Source organism: Neolamprologus multifasciatus, chromosome 5 (assembly GCF_963576455.1).
Source record: "Neolamprologus multifasciatus chromosome 5, fNeoMul1.2, whole genome shotgun sequence".
Lineage (NCBI taxonomy): Eukaryota > Metazoa > Chordata > Actinopteri > Cichliformes > Cichlidae > Neolamprologus > Neolamprologus multifasciatus.
Window position 1 is genome coordinate 27,883,226 of NC_140443.1, and position 19,970 is coordinate 27,903,195.

General features: G+C 40.1%; 1 protein-coding gene across 1 annotated transcript in view; it reads right to left on the reverse strand.

Annotated features, from left to right (window-relative positions):
* adamts9 (ADAM metallopeptidase with thrombospondin type 1 motif, 9) overlaps positions 1-8,467 on the reverse strand; it is a 39,693-nt gene extending 31,226 nt beyond the window's left edge. The window contains exons 1-8 of the mRNA XM_085158953.1: positions 7,949-8,467; positions 7,252-7,652; positions 5,733-5,895; positions 2,218-2,555; positions 1,551-1,634; positions 1,346-1,470; positions 1,168-1,208; positions 942-1,047 (exon numbers count right to left, since the gene is read on the reverse strand). Of these exons, the coding sequence (XP_085015079.1) occupies positions 942-1,047; positions 1,168-1,208; positions 1,346-1,470; positions 1,551-1,634; positions 2,218-2,555; positions 5,733-5,895; positions 7,252-7,652; positions 7,949-8,045 (1,355 nt within the window). The 5' untranslated portion in view covers positions 8,046-8,467. The remainder of the gene's footprint in view (positions 1-941; positions 1,048-1,167; positions 1,209-1,345; positions 1,471-1,550; positions 1,635-2,217; positions 2,556-5,732; positions 5,896-7,251; positions 7,653-7,948) is intronic.
* Between the last annotated feature and the right edge of the window lie 11,503 nt (positions 8,468-19,970).

The following is a 19,970-nucleotide window of genomic DNA, read 5'->3' on the forward strand; positions in this document are numbered from 1 at the left end:
AAAAAACATGTTCAGGCATAAAAAAAAAAGCTATTTATATTAACAAGCAACAAATAGAGCGTTTTCAAATGTCCCCACTAGCTGTACTTCCATGGCTCTGCATGGCTCCGTTTTGCCAGTGTGGTTATTGCTTCTTGGCAGGACGTCAACTTCTTGATATGTTGTATTGTGCTTCACAAAGTGGCAGTGACAAATAGCAATTTGTGTTGTGTTTGACTGTGCTTCATTTCTTCAGCAACATCTAAACAGCAATTCTATTTTTCTACTGTCACCATCTTATTGGCTTTGGGAAACTCATTCAAGGTTGCTATACAAAATAATGCATAGCCTTTGTATTGCCTGCCTGTGGCAAGACTGGATAGAAAGATATTAAATTATATGAAAACTGAGAGGAGAATAAGTGAAGCATTCAAGCTCCTGCAGGGTAAACAAATGTGCTCCCGGTCGATGGTGGACAGGTACGGCATCACACTCCTTGTTGCTAAGCTGTCCACCTACAACACCGAGCTTTGTCGCAAATCAGTCATCAAGCATGCTGCCCCAGCCTGATGCAGATAAACATGTAACCCAATAATCCCACCTTTTTGTATAGTGGTAGAAAAGGAGCATTTGTTTGAGATGAGGACTATTAAAGTCTGTAACAGTCTCCAGAGTAGAACGCTTACTCAGGACTTTGGACAGTGGAGAGTTTGCTGAAGGGCAAAGGAAACCGAGAAGTGGTTTAAATTCAATTCTGAGAATCCAGGTTACAGATTTTTTTTGCTCTCAAAATGAAAAGCAGGGATACATTTTTTTATCCAGATGTGCAGAATTTATGGTATCAGCTGTTATAAATTCCTAGAAAGTGTTCTGAAGCTCTAGTAATGTGTAACTAAGAACAAAACCAAGTATTTATGACTGATGAAAAAACAAATCGGTGGAAAAAAGTCAGCTGCTCTTACACATGTCCAAGTTCGTGGGCAATGGTGAATGCAGTACTGAGTCCATTGTCCTCACTGATGCTGCAGCTCCTGTAGGGATCACACACGGTCCCCAACTCTGCAAGTCCTGAATAAGAAGAAGCTCTGTTCATTTTCTTTTGTATTTATTTAATGTACATTTCTACTATAATTTGCATCACTCTGTTAAAACAAACAAACAAAAAAAAAAGAACAAATATGCATTTACCTAAGGTGTCACACTTATCCCTCGCTCTACAGATGTCCTGCCTGTGGTGAAAATAAAGATAATTGATCTCAGTCATTGTTAGTCTACATTTTAGAATTTTGTCAGGATCCCTCTACATTTTTGGTTCATGGAATATTTGCATTTTGAAAAATGAAAGCTTCCACAATTCCTCTTGCACCTGGTGATTAGGATGGCAGTGTCGTGATGGGAGTGGTGGTTATCATCCAGGACGTTCTGACTCTGCTGCCAGATGCAGAAGTTCTTTAAAGTGGTCTGTGCATTAAATGAAATAACTGGACCATCCTGAGAAGGACACAGAAAAAATAATAAATTATAGGAACGTGTGCCATGTTGTGGCGTGGAAGCAAATTAAATATTCTTACCAGCTCATTGTTTATTATAACTAACTTTACAATCACAATGTTAATCAGGTTTCCAATGCTGGGGTCCTTGTATATGGAAGACACCTGAAAAAAACAACAAAGAAACAAAACGTGACCTCAAACCCAAAGAGAAAATCAATGTTTAAATTAAGTTGAGCCAGATTGGATGTGACACTGTATATTTAGTGATCGTGGTTTTATGGGCTGCTTACTTGCAGTTTCAAGCAAGTACCAGAGATTTTGTTTGATTGAAGAATCAGCATGATAACAGCTTGAGCCCCTGTGGACAAGTCAGCCTTTCCCCAGACTAGAATATGGGTCATCGCTGCCTCCCCAGAAGGACTTTCAGTTCAGCCCCAGATGCAGGCGGAAACTGGTGTTTGAAGTGGTCGAGAGTATGCAGCCTATGTAGCATACCTGAGCCCATTTTTTAACATTCATCAAAGCTGTCAGGCAGGCAAGCTGCCCTCTCTTCCCCCGAGCCATTTGAAAATGTTGTTTACCCCTGCCCTAAGGTGCCCTTTTACCTCCCTCAACTCTCCTCCAAAGGCTGAGCAAAGAGGAACACGTGTGTACATTTAGTGCATGAGTGTGCACGAAGATGTCCTACTCTGTCCATATCTGCGCAAAAGATTTCTACCAACCAAACATAGAGATCAGAACTTACTATAGACATTAACGTGAGTATGTAGTGCTGTAGGTTGCTGCCGTGATGCTCCACCATTTTGCTGTCGGCCACCAGCATAACTTCAACAAAGCGCGGGTAGGAGAGGAAGCGCTTTGATCTCCTGTGAGGTCCTGAGTCACCGCTGCTATCATTTGACGGTCTAGCGCTAGCACTGCCATGCTGTGATCTGAGCAAAGCATTGCTGGCCAGGCCAGTGCTCAGTGACTCCAGGTCATTGAATACACCAGTACTGACCACAGGGACTGCTTTAACCACAGTGCTGACCCCAGCCGCTGGCCTTCTTTTCACCTTGTGTCTCTTATGTCTGTGTTTGTGTCCTAGAATGAGAAGCCAAAAGAAATGGAGCAAATGTAAATATACAGGAGTGCAGGCCTGAGAAGACTGGAAGCATATTCGCTCAAACAAGGCAAGGGATAATTCATTCTTTGTCAAGAAGATGTGTTTGCTATTAAGCTGAAGTCATGTTTAACTTTTAAATGATGGAGCTATATGAGATCTGGAAGTGGATATTGTCAAAATAAGCTCCCCCTCCACTGAAAAGAGTTTGCTGACAAATGAACATTGCCTGAAGTGCCTTTTTTTTCTCTCAGAAAAGGGAGGAAAAGAGGGCAAAGAGTTCAAGCAAGGTAAACCTGGAACCCAGCCATAAAAAGAGAACAAAATTGCTGTGCACACATCAAATGAGAACAATCCAACAACTGGGAAGCATTTTTCTTTAACTCTGGAAAGGTTTTATGTCCTTAGATAACATCTGCTGAACTACTGAGTCTTTTTGTTTTCAGATCATCCTTACTGGATTAATTAATAGCGCTAAAGATCAATTTGCTGTTCCTAAACACCCGCAAGAAAGAAATGTAATCCATGTATATTTTTTTCACATCCAACTGAGAAGTATTTTGTAAAATATCATGTTAAATGTCTTTTCTTGTATGATATGTTTACAGCATCCTTAGCTCCATCTTTGTTTGTATAGTTAAAAAATGTAGTGTGTTGGAGTGGCTAGTAACAGCTTCTTTTTGGTATGTCGCATTGGATAAACTGAAGGTTACCACTGGATAACTTTCATACACCACTCTAACAAAAAACACATTTGCATGAGCGGTCATGGTCAGCTCACTGCAGTCAATCAGGGATCAATCTGTGTGCAAGCTGAAGGCTGGTCAAATGCAACAGCCAACGACGTTTGAAGCCTTTTGGCATTTTATGCAGCGTGAATGATTAAATATTAAATTCATATTTTGTCCCTGCCCATTTTCTGATTCCTTATTGTCTTTTTTCTTTCTTTTTTTTACTGATTTTGATCAAATCAAAAGTACATTGTTTGTGTGTGTGTGTGTGTGTTGTGTCTCCATTCTCAGTTCAAAATAAAAAGAATGGTCTACAGATTCAATAGCACTTTGTGCAAGGCTGAATGAATCGTGTCCAGAATAGCGTTTAGTCTCATTTATGTTACTTGAGGCTAAAATGAAAACACAAACAATCACTCAAATGGAGTGAGAGCAAGCATCTTCAGAAGGATCTCCGGCACACAAAGACAAACGATTTCCATATTTATTGCTTTTAGTTTTGATTATTTTACCGTTTCAAGTTGACATCACTTATGTAAAAATTTACACTACATCTTCATGGAAGTAGGTCTACCAACTTTCTTATCAAAGGAGCAGAGGAAGTACAAGAGTCAACAGGAAGTTCAGCCAGTAAACTGAGATGAGGCGATATAAGTGTGAGCTTCCAAATGATTCTTCTTGTGCGAGAGCTGGAAAACTTCCTCATTACTGTACTGCAGCTGTGGGCACTGCACTGTGCAGGCTATAGCATGACATGCAAGCCAGGATAGTTTCATACAATACTTTAATCTTGTCATTACATCTCTGACTGTAGCCTATTTATGGCAGAATGTATTATTTTATTTAGATATAGAACTTTAATTACTTTAATATTTAATCAATTGCATTATTAGTTTGATGGTGGTTTTTACGCTGCCATTTGCTTCGGGTTCACTTTAAGTCTTTATGGTCATTGCACAGTCATACTTTGTACAGTACTACAACAAAATTTAAGTACTGTTCCACATTGGTGCCAAAAGAAATTCAAGCTATAATTGCAATAAATAATATATGTACAAAATATATACAGTCATTTATGAGTCCAGACATTCCTTCGGTTCCCAAAATCAACCCAACACTGAGGCACCACTGAAAGTTAAAAACAGTACAGCTCCAATAAAAATAATTCACTAAAAAAAGAGGATTTACAAGGTTTAGTGACATTAGAAGTTAGCAGGAAGTTATGTTGCTAGTTCCAATCTAAAAATGATAAACCAGATTCTTATTAAAGTAGTTTTTTTTTTTTAAAAAACCCAAAAAACCTAAATGTTCAAACTCTGCTGTCTATAGAGGACTAAAGAGCAGTGAAATAAACTATGCAGGGGTTAGCTACACAGCTATGGTTATGCTAATATAAACACATTAGCATGAAGGATGAGGGATACATTTTTCCTCAGTAAAGGTTTATGTTAAGGGTGCTCAATGGTCAGAGACACATACCATCACATGGCAGGAAAAAGACATGGAAACAGGTCAAACTTCAGCTAACAGAGATTCTGAGAAGTTCCCATTCAAAAGACAAGGTTAGCTACTAATATATACCTATGTGGTTTGGATTAGGTGTGATCTAAGCTTCAGTATCAACACTGAAATCTTAGTCTACTTTGTCTCCTCTCCTCTGCTCGCTGCCTCACAAAGTGTATGTGTTTGTGTGTGTGTGTGCACAAACCCCCTGTCAAACTTGAGTATTCCCAGCTAGCATTTATTTATCATACAACTTCAACCGCCTGACAAGCACAGGAGGAAAAGTTTGGACCCATTTTTGCTGTCAGAAATGAGCTATTCTTCTTCAGTGCACCACAACAATATAGTTTTATGTATGGAAATCAACTCCATACAATAAGAATAAAAATAAGCAAATGAAAGGAAAAAGAGGCCCCTCCCACCAATTAAAAAGTTGTGTTTGCATTAACCAGATAAGCAGCATATCATCCTAGAGGGCCATGGTACAATTACTGTAATAGCTCACTGACTATTATATAATTGGTTCCTGTTACAGCTGATACTGGAGACTTTAAATTTGAGTGATTATATCTGCGCAAACCAATTTAAAGGTCCCATGTACATAGTGGCACACAAATGTCAAAATTGTCTAATCACTCTGTCCCCTATCCCACTAAAGCACCAAGATGTGCATTAACCAATTACATCTAACCAATATATACTGTTTCTAGACACTGGGAGGTCCGTTCTCAGCAGCAGAAGTATGCTGTTTTAATAGAAAGAGGACACTGGGTGAGGGTTTACTAGAGCAGATATTTAGGTCAGCTGACTGATCAAACACAGCACCTCAGTAGCAAGGTCTGGACCTGACGTTTTAGGTACAGAGCTGTGTCTGTTATATATCCTAATGGCATACATGCTTACTCATCATATAATGTACCGTACCTGAAGTGTCACAAGCTGAGGTCTCCTCAGTGGTCTGTTTCTTGGGTGCACTTTTCCTGTATACAATATGAGGTTTTGTGTGTTCCTCTTCATAGTGTTCTCCTTGATAGCTGTGAAGGGGCTCCACAAAATACTCCCCTTCTGGAGACCTGAAAGTGCCGAGCTGTGTAACAGAGAAGACACATAGCAGTTAGGCTACAGCTATCTATATTCTCTAAGTGCTTATAAAACCAAGGAGAATAATCTATATCTCGAGGATCTTTTAGTATTGAGCTCAGTGCAGATCACATACCAGTTTGTACTTAACGTAGGAATGTAAAAAATAAGCAAAACACAGACAAAGCAGCTGTCAGTGGTAAAAACAAAGTACATTTGCACTTATGTTATAACAGAGGAAAGGTCTAAATGTGAGACCTTTGATGTCTATCAGGAAAACACTAAGACTGTATGTTCTTGGCAAGTATGCTGCAAACCTTGTATGTGTTTGGCACGTTTAGCATGAGTTGGTTAACTTAGAGGTCTAGGATGTTCCAGATAAGATTCGTGGACAGTAAAGCACACATATGGAGAACCATCATGAAAGCTTGGGGGGGAAAGGTTGGTATAATGTTTGCTTGCCATATGTTTCTACTCCCAGATAATCAATGGTAAAATATATATATGGTATATCATAAGGAAAAAACGATTTGGCTATGTGTATTAGTATTTGATGCTATTTGATGCTGTTTGTTCTGCTTACATTTTGTTTAGCAAGACATTTTTTCTATTACTCTGCAAAGGCCTGCACTTGAACTTTTGTCTGGCAAGACAAAAGAGGATCTCGCTACAATAAGTTATTTTAGAATTTACTGTAATGAAAGGCAGCATTTCCTGTTTTAGGATGGAGGTTTTGGATAAATAATAATATATGCTTCATAAATGTCAGCTCAGCCCCACAAAAGTTCCCTGCAGACCAGAGGATTCAAAGCATTTTATGTTTGATTTGTCATTTGGGAACAAAGCTGGCCTATTACTCTTGTCTGTCACTTCACTGTGGTTTCTATGTATAAACTCCTCTGAGTGCACTTTTTCTCCACTACAAAGCATCACTCATCAGGACTCCCTCTTTAGGAAGCTTGGGAGCTGGAACGACTTCGTCGTGACGTCAGTACCACCCGTACTCCGGCTGAACTCGCGTGCATAAAGACGTCACCGACTACCGGTGGACCAGAAAGAGACACGAATGTGGAGTAAACCTGAGTGCAGTCAGCCGACTTGGGCTCTTTGCAGCAAGCCACAGCCGAGATTCTCGGTAACTGATCAGTTACTTACTTTCTGGATGCGCCCCACTACACGATCCTACCACGAATACAATTTTGAACAATTTTCAAAGTTTTATTTATTTTTCTTAAATCAGCTACAGCTTCACTCAAAAGTCTCCAAAACACGTACACAACTTTGTATGCCCTCATGCTGCAGAAGTAAAGTGAATGTAAAATGATCACGCGCACGACGAGTACAACCGCGCGTAAAAACTCACCAGTCCAGAGCACAGACTGATGACTGCGGCGTGCTCTGCATGTGCATTTACTTGTCCTTTGTAAAAGCAGTGCCTTAACTCCGTGTCCTCCTCCTCCTCCTCCTCTCTCTCATCTGCTGCAAAATCCGTTACGTTCTCTCCTCGGGCTACTCCAAGTATTGTCACAGTGTAGAGAGGTGCGATAAATCCCGAATCCAACGTCAGGTTGAGGTGATAGTCCTGTCCGAAAGCAGATATCCTGTAGTGGATATTCGGCGAGGCCCAGTGATCCGTGCTATTGCCTGTGCCCTCATCCAAACTTCGCCTTTTCCTTTTGAAGTGCACACTGGTTGGAAACTTGTCACCGGCTTCATTCACTCGCACCGGTGTTACAATCTCATAAGCGCCGACCTCCTCGTTTACTGTGGAATAAAGGTAGAAGAATGTAAATGTGGTTTAAAAAAAACCCCAGTCTGCTTACATTATAAATCAGTGGGTAAAAAGGTTTAAGGATTATTATTCTATCAAAGTTGTTTCTGTCTTGAAAATCTGTTGTTTTAGTCAGAAAACGATAGTCAGTGTACTTCAGGCATCTAAACGCTGCAAGTCATTCGCTTGACTGAATTCAAAACTCATTCATTCTCTGCCGTCAGTGTTAGAAAACAGCTGCATGAGAAATTTTAAGAAATGCGGGGGTTGTCACAGCAAAATACTTTACCCGTGCTTGAATTCAAAAGCAATGTCCCCGTAGATGCGACTACATTCAAGAAATCAGGGAATAGTAGGAACCCCAAGCCCCAGAAGAGCACATGCATGATTGTCCACGTTCAGAGGAGAGAGCCAGCCTGTATTCCCTTAGTAGTACTGTATTCCTGCGGTAACTCCGGGCTTTCCGCCTCCGGTCCGCCTGCCACATCCAATTTTATTATCCTAGACTCTTGAGTTGATGGTCTCTGGCCGATGAAGTACACTGCTGGGACGTGAGCGCGTCGCGGATTCCCTGACGAACATGCATACTGCAGAGAGGAGTGGGCTGCTCCAACATTCAACTGCGATGGGCTCCGCTTGCCCGTGAACCAACTCTCTCCCTAGCTTAGAGGGGCGGGATCAGTCTAATATAATATTATCAGTTGTGTTGTTTCAATCTATACCACCTATACTCAGAGAGAGCTGCCCAACTAATCTGACATAACGTGTAGACAACGTGTGCGCAATCCAGCTGCAAATTTGCATCGTGACACGAAGTGACATACCGACTTTTATTGTTGAGTTAATCACGTTTCAGAGGGGTGGACAGATGCGCAGCAGATCGGTGACTATGACAGTGAGGTGGGGCCCATATAGGAAATGCCTGCCCTGGGGGCAAATGAGATAATCTTAGCTGTATACTTAGAAGTTCACGGGATCACAGAGTGACAAAATTCAAACTGGCAACCGTATACAGCCGTATACAGGCATTGCTTTAGGTCTTAAGTAGGTGATGGAAAAGGTATTGTCTGAGGACAGTGGTTATGGTTTCATTAGGGTAGTCTTGAAAAATCTGGGTCAGTCATCTCTCAGGGAGATATTCCAGAAAGATACTTTAACAAAATTACTCGGGCGTTACTGTAGTGCATAATCTGGATTCTGACATGTACTCAGGTAGATTACTCCATTTAGACTCATTTGATTGAAGGCATCTGTGCATGCTTCCCAGCCCACATAACCTTATGTGGTGATAAATGCTTGCAGCTGGCATATGACTTCACAGCTCATTTGTTGTGTGCAATCAACACACATGGCCTAGAATGAGGCTACATGAAACACTGGGTGTGCAGGTGCATAGCTGAAATTAAGCTGTTGTTCAAAAACACAAAATAAAACAAATAAAAGTGGAGAAAATAGCTCAGTTGCTTCTGTAATTATGTTGATTTCATATGCGTGTGAAATCTATTTTTCTTTTTCTTTCTTTCTTTTTTAATAGAGAACATCTTTAAATAAATTCACACCAGCCTTTTTAATCATGGCTTTTTCCTCTTCACAAAACCAACATTCTTGGCGAAATGGCAACCCATTTGCACCAGTAAGGGCTAATTTTCTTGTATGATGGATGATCCACCATGAACAAGTTTAGTATGATCATAGGGGTCAGTAAAATGTTAGCATTTGAGATCACTGGTTGTAATGACCCACACTTGAGGTTCCTAAGAATACCTTTACGTCATGACTTAAAAGAATTCCCAAGCCTCCTAGCCCTTCCACTGGAGCTGGAGCACTTTTTTTCTTTTTTTTTCTTTTTTGGAAAACCATCCCAAATAACAACCCAGGGACAGCTGTGGGTCACAAACCCCTGTTAAACACACCCCTTTTATCTCCAGTTAGTCTCTTTTCCAAGAATTCTTTTTAACACAGTTTTACAGCACACTGGATCACAGGTAAGTAATAACAGTTGGGAGAAAATGTGCTTAAGTAGCATGTTTATGTACAGCAAATACAACTTCAGAGGGCTATTTACTCTTGTTCCAGTTGCTGCATTGTTACAGATGCTATTCATTTAAAAGAAATTATAATTATGTTTTTATAATGAATGGCTATTTGAGTTACTGAAGTCACTGTTGACACAGCGTTTATGAAAATGGATTAAAAAGCTACTTTTCCAACTTAAATATCAGCATATGGTTAACATCTTCGGTGGGCTGATTTTGATTCTCAACAAAGCGGTTACTACAACTGGGGGCGTGTGTAGTGTGTGTATACGTGTTCTCAATGAATGGTGGTCACTGAGGTCATCAGAGTCACCCTTCCTGATTTGTGTGCGGGCAGCATCATTCAGAAGAGCTATCAGCAGTGTAAACTTCACTTCCCCTCCAGATCAGATAAAGAGCTGATAGGAGGCGGAAAGCTTGAATGAAGTAGCCAAGCCTGGCCTGGGATTTCAAAGAGATACACTTTAATTGTTTGGCTTTTAAAATGTCCCTTTACTTGATCTTACCCTCAGCCCCCACCCAACAGACCTTCCCGGCCCAGTGATCTTGACAAGGCGATATCCCTGTGTAGTGTAGTGAATGTGAAAAAGACCAAGTACTGAATCTTTATTTCAAGATCATTCATTCATAGACATGCACACCAAAATTGACTTCAATTAAGTCTTAAAAAATAAAAGATTTTCACGATGAAGCATGAAGGATGATTTCAGTAATGCGAGTGAAGAGACTGTCCAAAGTTTGGTGGCATGGCAACCAATACTTCTGTATTACTTGTCAGCTGGTTGCAGGGTGAACAGGCTGTGGGTCAGGTGGGGTTTCCTTTCCTTTTGTCCTGTTTTTTTCCTCTTTACATCACTTAAGTTTTAATCAGTGTTAAAGGAAATATAGTTATTCTTAAGATGGAAATTGATTTGTGTACCAAATGTATTGTTGGGCACTCCAATATTTGTTGAGATATTTCACATTAAAACACATGAGATGCTAAAATTCATGGTCCGACACTGGTGCCTGTTTGCATACGGACAGACTGACATAGCTACTGTGACATCACCGCTGGCTTCTGAAAGTCTCGAAATGAGCACTGGTTCTCAAAAAATGGATGTGACTTTGACATGGCATGCTCATTCGCCAATGATGTGATTGACAGTTAGTTAGCCAATAAGCATGCTCTCTTATGAAGATAATTCTCGATTTTGAAACATGGTATGACCAAGATTTACAAAACATACTAAAACATTTATTCAGTATAATCAAAAATGATTGACTGACCCTGTCAATTTAGCAGGAAAGTGTTAAAGAGGTCGACACAGAAAGCCATTTTCTTGTAGACTTATATGTGACCACAAGTATTTTTGCAGCCACAGCTATCGCCATCTGGTGGTCTTCAGCTGAAATGCAGTTTTATGTCACTTCTGCATTGGCTTCACTTTTCTACATCATTGTTTTTCTGTGTATGAATTCAACACATAGCATGGCATAACCGATGCATTGATTGAATAATCAAAATAACCAAATGATCCATCTATTTTCTTTATACCGCCCCCTGGTGATAGTGTATAGGCATAACATGTAGTCATAGGTATGAAAAGCTCTTCATAGCTCCTACTGACTACCCATGCATGATTATGCTGGTCATTACATGAATTCATTCAGGAGTCTTTGAGATATTACAGTGGACTCCAAAACAGTCCACTTGTCAAACATTGCCATCCATTAAGCCAATGTTTTACCATAGCCCAACAAGGCAGAAAATACATATCGCTATTTCTAAGGAGTTATTTGCGTTTGTGATTTCTAAAATGGAAAAATGTCTCAAATAAATACCTCAGAGCTTCCATTTCTGTGGCCTGTACATAATATACATCAGTATAATCCACAGGCCATGAAACAGATGTATTCCTAGAAGAAAAAAAATATGGTTTCTGTGGCTGCACACTTACTACATCTTTCAACATGAGACTTCCAACAGTACATTGGTAAATAACCAGACACAGAGACGCATGGCTTCCTAAGACCTGCAGGCAAAGACGGGCAACCGCACACAAACACAAATGGGTGGACATGTTCAAGCTAAGTCACATGCTCTTATTCTTTAACTAGCAAAGCAGACAGCAGGCACTGAGAGTTTTACCAGGGAGGAATGGAGGGAGGGGGAGGTGATCCTGTAAATGGGCTTTTTAGGATAGTCTCAGGCAAGTTTATGTTGGGTGAGAGCTTGAGCGAAAACATTGTTCAACATCTGAAGTGCAATTAAGGCTTTGGTGGAGCTTTCACAGACCACAAGATAGAGGTCTGGATTCTGCCCAAGTCGTACAGCAGCTGTCAGCAGGTCTCTCCAAAATCAGAATGCTTCCCAGATTCTCTGGCTCTCTGTGGAATGGCAACAATAGACTTCATGCCAGAGACCAAATTAATCACTCCGCAGATTCAAGAGGGGAGGGGGATAGTCATCAGAGGTGTAGTACAGCACAGCTTGTGTAGCACTGTGACAAAAGGTACCACATTCGTACAGTAGGGGATCCAACCTCTGTGATCCTTTAAAATCCAAAAAGCTTTCTTTAATGAACTCTTTTGTTTACAGAGGAGTGAGCAAACAGAACCACTTCTTCACTAAGTCTTTGTAGAAGGTAATCCATTCTTTCACACCAATATTATGATGCATCCACAGGGTGAAGAGTAAAGTCTGCAGGAGGAGGTTCTGGACAACTATGGTGTTATGATAAGAGTGTTAGTAGTTTGGTCTTATTCACGTTTGAGAATGCTTTTTCTCACGTGAAAGTGACTCTGCGTATTAGTACACATAACAAACGTTTCAGTCATGTGAAAAAGTAGGAACATCAGATGGAAATTGTTGGCTTTCAGGCCACCACTTCAACCTCTTTGAAGCCGAGTCTAAAAATAAAGACGGTATATCGAGACAAATTACATGTAAAACTGACATTTTATGGTGACTTTTTTATTTGACATGACACCAACTATGAATTGCACCGACTATGAATCTTGGTGGTGGAAAAGTCTTGGTTTGAGGTTGTTTTGCTGCCTCTGAAACTGCAGCTTGGAGTTACTGGTTTAACTATGAAATCTGCATTATATCAGACAGCAATTTAAGAAAAAAAGACACTTGGATACTAACTGATAGTTAGTTTTGCCAGACAATTGGGTTAGATACTCATTTGCAACACCATACCAACACTCCTGTTTTAACTTAACTAGTTGATACACAGTTTCATACATCACAGTTGCAGACAGGCAGGCGCACAGCCCCACTAGCAGCTGAACACACAAAGGCAGCACAACAAACTTGGAATCTTAAAGATTGGCAACCAGTATTGATGAGGAATTTTGCAAGGTTAGTAAAGCTCCTGTTTCAGCAGCATTTAAGTATTCCATAGTTATCACACATGTTAACCTGGCCAGCACACATGCTAACGTTAGCTGTTTAACTATTAGCACTAACCTGATAGTCATTATTAAGATAGTTGGTAGTAACTAGTAATAAAATGATAATATTAACATGGGAGCTAGGCAGCAAATATTTTCCTGTCCATCTGTAACATCAAGCGATAGCTTTTAGACAGATATCAACACATGATCTTAAATAGTATATAGTAGCATACGTTGAGATGTTTGCACAGACCAATATTGTTCTTTAATCGTTCTTTTTTTTAAATGCATGCCTCTTTATTTCGTCATTGTTATTTTTGTCATTAATTTTGATATGTTCCCTTGAGTTGTGATATAGCTGCGGCTCGGGTGGTAGAGCAGGTCATTTACTAAACAGAGGGGCCGCGTATTGATCCTGGACGCATTCGTCGGAGTGTACGATTGGATGAATGAGACTTGTTGTAGAAAGTGCATTGAGTGCTTAAAATTTGTAGAAAGGTGCTATATAATTCTTGGTATCAATGGTACTTAGTATAAAATCTAGTATTGTGACAACTGTATTAAAGATAATGTGCAGATAATTATCTGTCTAAACGTTGTGGTTAAATCGGAAGATTAAGGCAGTGTAAAGAAAATCCATGGATCACCTTGTTTTATTTTTTTTTCAAACAGAAGAGGACATCTTAAGCACATTAGCATATCCACCCTCCAAGTCAAACACTTTTCAGTGAGGTGTTATTTGTCTGTGAGCCTTGTTCAAAGGGGGATTCCTTGTCTAATTTTTCCACATGACTGTATGTCAGAAACTTGTAATTGTGTTTAAAGACACTGACACTAAAATCTGCATACTCTGCATCACTGTATGGTTGTGGGATATATATGGGGTTTCACGTTTTATTTTTTTTTTTTTTTTTCCATTAACAAGCCACTCATCAGTCTGCAGTGAGATCTATTTCTCCTCTGCTTCATCTCCTTCTTTGTCATATTGGATATAGTTTAGTGTTCTGGGTCAAGGATTCTATTTTGTGCCTGTCAGAGCTTGTAGAATAGGCTAGCCTAGGTCCTGCTGGCAAGGCCACCGTATAAGTGGGTCATCTGGGACCTAGAGGAGCCAGCAAGCTCACTATAGCTGACAGGCACACAGCAGTGTGCACCAGTATGCAGCCAGATGTCAGGGGGAGTGCTTTACCACAGAGAAAATTTGCAATAATACAAAGAAATTTTCAATGAAAAGGGTATGAAAAAGGTGTGTGTGTGTGTGTGTGTGGGGGGGGGGGGGGGGGTGTTAAGGACTTATAATAGAGGTGCATGATTCTTCTACAAGGAGGAAAATTTAAAATGTCTTTGTAAATATAAAAATTCTCTCAACTTGTCACCTGAAATGTTTCCATCGCGGGGCCATAAATCCTGGTCTGCCTTAATCTAATCTTTCAGAAGCCATTCAGGATTAGCTTCATCAGCTAACAAAGAAATAATTTTTTTGCCAAATCAGATTTCATCAATCAATAATCGCATCATGGAATTAACACAGAGAGGTGAATGGCACCAAGGCCACAGTGACTTTGACTGACAGCATGAAAGTGGAAAATATGAGCACACACACACACACACACACACACACACACACACACACACACACACACACAGAAATATCTCACGTCATGCTACACACAAAAGATTTATAATGCTTATAAATGGAAGCAAAACTTTAGTAAAACAAAAATGTAGTATTTTATTTGCAAAAATAAAAAAAAAACTGGTGGAGTTAAGATATGAAATCCAACTCAAAGAATGTAGTTAAACATATTTCTCACAATACAGTAGAACCACAAAAACCTTGTTCTACAACTTACAACATGATGTATGCTACACTGTAATTATGAAGCATAAAAAATGGTAAACAAAAAGGCAAATTTGGTATAAACAACCAACCAGCAATGCAGCTTTTCAAGTGCGAACTGTAACGTTCAATCTAAAAGAATGAAGGAACAACCAATTTGTTGTTGTCAGCTTTGTCTTGGCTGCTCTTATTGGCTCCATATGCAGAAGCTGTGAGTCACCTCTGTAATGATTTCATGTTTTTCTGTTTTGCTTTTTTCAAACAGGATGTAAAGCAGAATATTCATGGGATATACACAAAAGCCAGCCATCTTTAAAATTAAATTAGAGCAGTCGCAGCAGGCTGATTCTGATTATATCTGGGATCAAAACTATAGAAAAAACCCCCAAAAATCTCTGTGGCCAGAGGGTGCTGGATTAGATCTGGGCTTTGCTGTAATGTCATTAAAAGTCAAAAATCTGCAGCTCTAACACAAATGTCTCTATATGTTGTTGTACGAGTCACTTTAATTTTGACTCTTGTTCGACACCTGGCCATGCCGTTTTAACAAATGAAGATCTGTGCTGAAAAAACTGTTGTAGAAAAATTGGTCGTCTTCTATACTGTGCATTTGTTTTGTGTATCTTTCTGTTTAAGACGTCAGAGGTACAGGTAATATCCCATTTCAGAGATCTAGGATTCCTTTAGATTAAATCCTAAGGAAACAGCCATTCCAGACAGACACAAAAGTAAGAGCATCAGTCTATGGAGGAAATTGGGCACGGCAGACAGGGATGCTCTGCTGTGAGGTTGTAATAGAGATTTAAGAAGTTATTGGTACACTACAAACCCCACAGATCTCTACTTTCAAGCCTTTGGATTTTTATGATGCTATTCTGCGGTCAATAGCCCTTTTAAAAAGCACTGCACTGCAGCCGAATAAAAAATATGTCACATGGACATGCTATGACAGCTTGGATCTTCGCGCAGTTCAAGTGAAACGTCCAAAATCTGCAAATGAAATCGCAGACGTTTCATACTTCATTGCTTCTTATTGCCTCCAGATACACAGGGGAAGGCAATCGATCCAAAGAGATCAGGACTGCCCACACTTGCTCTGCTCTCTCCGTCTTCTTTGTCGTGTTTTTTGCATTTACTCCTACCCAGATCACTCTGAGGTTCAGTTTCTATCCTGTTTAAGCGTTGGCGTCTCATAGCTGAGGTCACATCATCACACATTAGTTTGAAACTAGTTGTCATCTTATTCAAGCCTCACGGGTGACTTTTAATTCTAGTCGGTCTCGTTGTAAAATGCCTCTGGTTTTTGTTGTTGAGTAAATCCAGACATTCTGAAAGTGTGACTCATCGCAAACAACATACTCTATTGTGGTACTCTCTTATTATGTGTAAGCGTGTTTTGTTGTGGGGGCCGTGAACATCAGCGAGCCAAAGTAAGGTAAAAATTCTTCATATCAATCTCATTGTGGCACCTGTTTCTTCATTTTTGAATGTCTTATTATGACAGGTATGACAAGTTAGACACAAAGCTAAAAGTTAAAAGGCAGCGTGTGGAGTTAAGAGAGGTGGAAAGCTGCTCTGTTAATGGCTGTGTAGGCGGAGCAGGCCTCTGTTTTTGACATCAGACAGTGCAAATGTAGCCATTTTCATAAGGAATTCACAAATATCAAGGAGTAGGGATGAAAGTTTTGGCTAAACCAAAGAAGTGTGCCACAATCGGCTAATGGTGGTCACGTTTGGGCTGGCTTTTAATCTGCACTGCTGGGATCTCACGACATTTCCCATATGAAAACGAGCAACACTGACGGGTTTTTGGCAAACAAACAGAAGTGAATTTGAACATATTCATGAGCAGCACTGTGGACGCAAACCAATTTACACTCCATTTAATGTGAAACCATATGAGAGGTAAGCCATTTCAGAGCATAAGACTTATATTAAGCCATATACTCGGTGTTGACAGGAGCCAGTCCGCAAGAAAATAACTTTGGGAAGTGAAAGATGGAGATGCTTTGCCTGCCTCTGTCCCAAACCAAAAGCTTGTTCAGCTGTTATTAGAATTAGAATAGTGTTTCAGGTTTTTCTACTGTATTTCATATATTTGGGTTGCTATTTTATCAGCCGTTCTTTATTAGAATTGGAGAAACATTTTCAGAGCTCTGAAAAGCACGTGTGGCATCATCCCAAAGTAAAATCTGTGACCTGAGCGGGAAAGCATGGGCCAGTGTTAGAAACACAAATGCACGTCTGCAGTGAACCATACAATGCAAAAGAAAACCTCAAAGCCAGATTTTTTTTTACCACTTAAGTGCTTAGTGAGCAATTTTTCAGTAATTTCAATTGATCAGATGATTACTTGAGTGGTTTTTCAGATCATACTTTATTATTATAACAGAAGCTCAAGCAACTGTGGGGAGAAAGCCTTGCTCCTCTGTCCTTCTCATGCAGGTTTCTGCTCTCTCCATCACTTGCTTGCCATCTGTTGGGCATCCTGCTGACACTATTTTAGCCCATTTCACAAGGGTGTGCTGACCACAGCCTTTGTAGTTTGTATACTAAATGCACAGCAGAGAGGGAGCCCTTTTGGACGCGTGGTTTTCTGAAACAAGCCATCTGCAACTGCTCTGCTCTCTGTGCATAGCCCGAGGAAAGGGGACAGACACAAACAAAGCAGATTCATATACTGTATGGCCCTCCACAAGGAATTCATTCTTTTTCTAGTCCTTACTTTGGCTCATAAAAACGCTTTTGTTTTGGGGTTTTTTCCTCATCTCAATTAGAATCTCTGTTAGAAAAGTCCTTTACCTCAATATGAATATCTGCTTTAAAAAGAAAAACTGAGGCACATGAATGGTCAAGGCCATCTCTCAGCTTTCACTTTGTTCCTTTTTCAGTACTTATTTCTTTATTCTTTTCTCTGTATGAGCCCAGTTTTAGTATTGATGATGAATGATGGTCCATTATTGGTATAATTAAAGTCGTAGAATGGTGAGCAGTAGCACCAGGGAAACGCGATTAATGTTTGACCTCCTGGAATCAGCAGCCTCATATCTATAGTTCTAAAATATTTCAGGAGCTTGCAGTCTGGATTCAGATGTGCTGCAGGAAAACAGGGAAAAGTGCCCAAGTGACAAAGTGAGTGCACTATGGGAGGTGATGAGAAAAGAGTCACTGCTTCACTATTTATCCAGGAAAAAAACATCCACAGAGAACAGAAAATTACAAACCCTTTCATTTTGCAGCTGGGGCTTAAATTGAGTATCACTTGAAAACCACAGCAAGAAAAGATGCCATGCAGTCATTCCAATTGAGGACTTCTTGGTAAAACCAGCAAATAATTGTTTTATACGACAATAGCAGATGCATAAACATGTCAAAAGTCACTGTGGAAAATCATTTTTATTGTAACACTGTCTCCCCAAAGACTTTGGCCTCCGGGGGAAACGGTGCTCTGTCTCAGAGTCAAAGCAACTACAAAGACTTTCTCAGGTCATTTTAATTCTAAAGTTGCTGATATCAGCTGTTAACTCTGTAAAAGTTGGTATTTCAAAGCCAAACAGAAAACTTGAGTTCCACAAAATTTCAGCCCACACTGAGTGAAGCAGCCACAGCTGGCTGCAGCTTTTTCTCTCTCATCAGTGTTTGCAAACTTCACTCAGAACACCCCACAGAGCCCAAGTGGCTACACGAGGACCGGTCCATCAAATGAACAACAGATGAACCTAATTATACAATTTCCATCTCATTAGCAGAAAGCTCTTAACCTGGTTATTCCTCTAGTTTTGTTTTGTATCTGATAAGACAGTCGCTGAGTGCCCTGCAGGGTAAAGGGCAGATATGTGCCAGGTCAACTTCCCCTAGCACGATTACTAAGCTTACCTCCGACATTAGGGCATCCCCAAAGAGTCAGTTAAATAAGCTTTAACAGATTAATTCGCAGGTTTTCACATTTGTCCATGTAGCTACGGATACCGAGGGGAAAACCTGTACGTGGCAGCACAGTGTTGACACAGAAACGGGTCTTGTTACAGTTTGCCAGTATTCATCTAAGTCTTCATTTGTTTTCCCACACTTCTGATGAAACGGCTCTGGAAAAACATTTACTTCTCTCAACATGAAAGCATGGATTTATCAAACACCCATATGTTTTAGGTCTCTCTGTTGTGGAATTTTCACAGCAGTTATCACACAAATGTCCAGCAGTTAATTCTAAAACACTATCTTTGTGTCATTTCCATTACTTCACCCTGCAAGTATGAAATTCAGTCATCATCTCTAAGTAAGAAAGTAGGAGAGGTGCTGCCAGATGAAGCTGCACTTTCATACTTATGTTACTGTGTGTCATAAACACCATCAGAGAACTTTCCATACGGGCTCCATGCGGGGCTCCAGATACTGACATCAGCCACCTTCTTTCAGTCTCTGGTTTCAATAAAAGTGCAGAAATCAACTCAGAATTCCCCCTTGAATCCGCGACATCTGTTTTTCAATGCTGAGATAGGCACAGTCGTGCTCTGCATGCTTTGATGTTGTTAGCGATACATGACATGTCGTTCTCTTTTACAGGTTTAAACACCATCCAATAAACAGGAGAGATGACAGAGATAATTAGGGAGAAAAAAACAACTGAATTTCTGCTCAACATTTAGATATAAAGGAAATGGGGAAATGAACACTCACATAAAAGGAGTAAAAATGTATCTGTAGTTAAAGATATACAGAATATACATAATGGAGTTTCATTTCATTAGAGTTAGTCTTTCATAGGCTCAGTGTTGTTGGATCTTTGTAGTGTCTTTTAGCCAGGCTGCAATTTCCAGCCTTTTAATCAGTGTTTATATGAGAATCTGCCTGTGCCTGATAAGGGTTGGATGTAGTAGCCCAGGGGAGCATCCTCCCCTCCCATCCTGCTCGCTGAATGGAAATCAATGAGATTACATCTTCAAACACAAAAAACGAACCATATTACTATACAACCAAATCCCGTGGTCAGAGGAACTATGGATACTACTCATCAGAATTTTTCACAGGAGTCATCATCCACTGCCACCCAC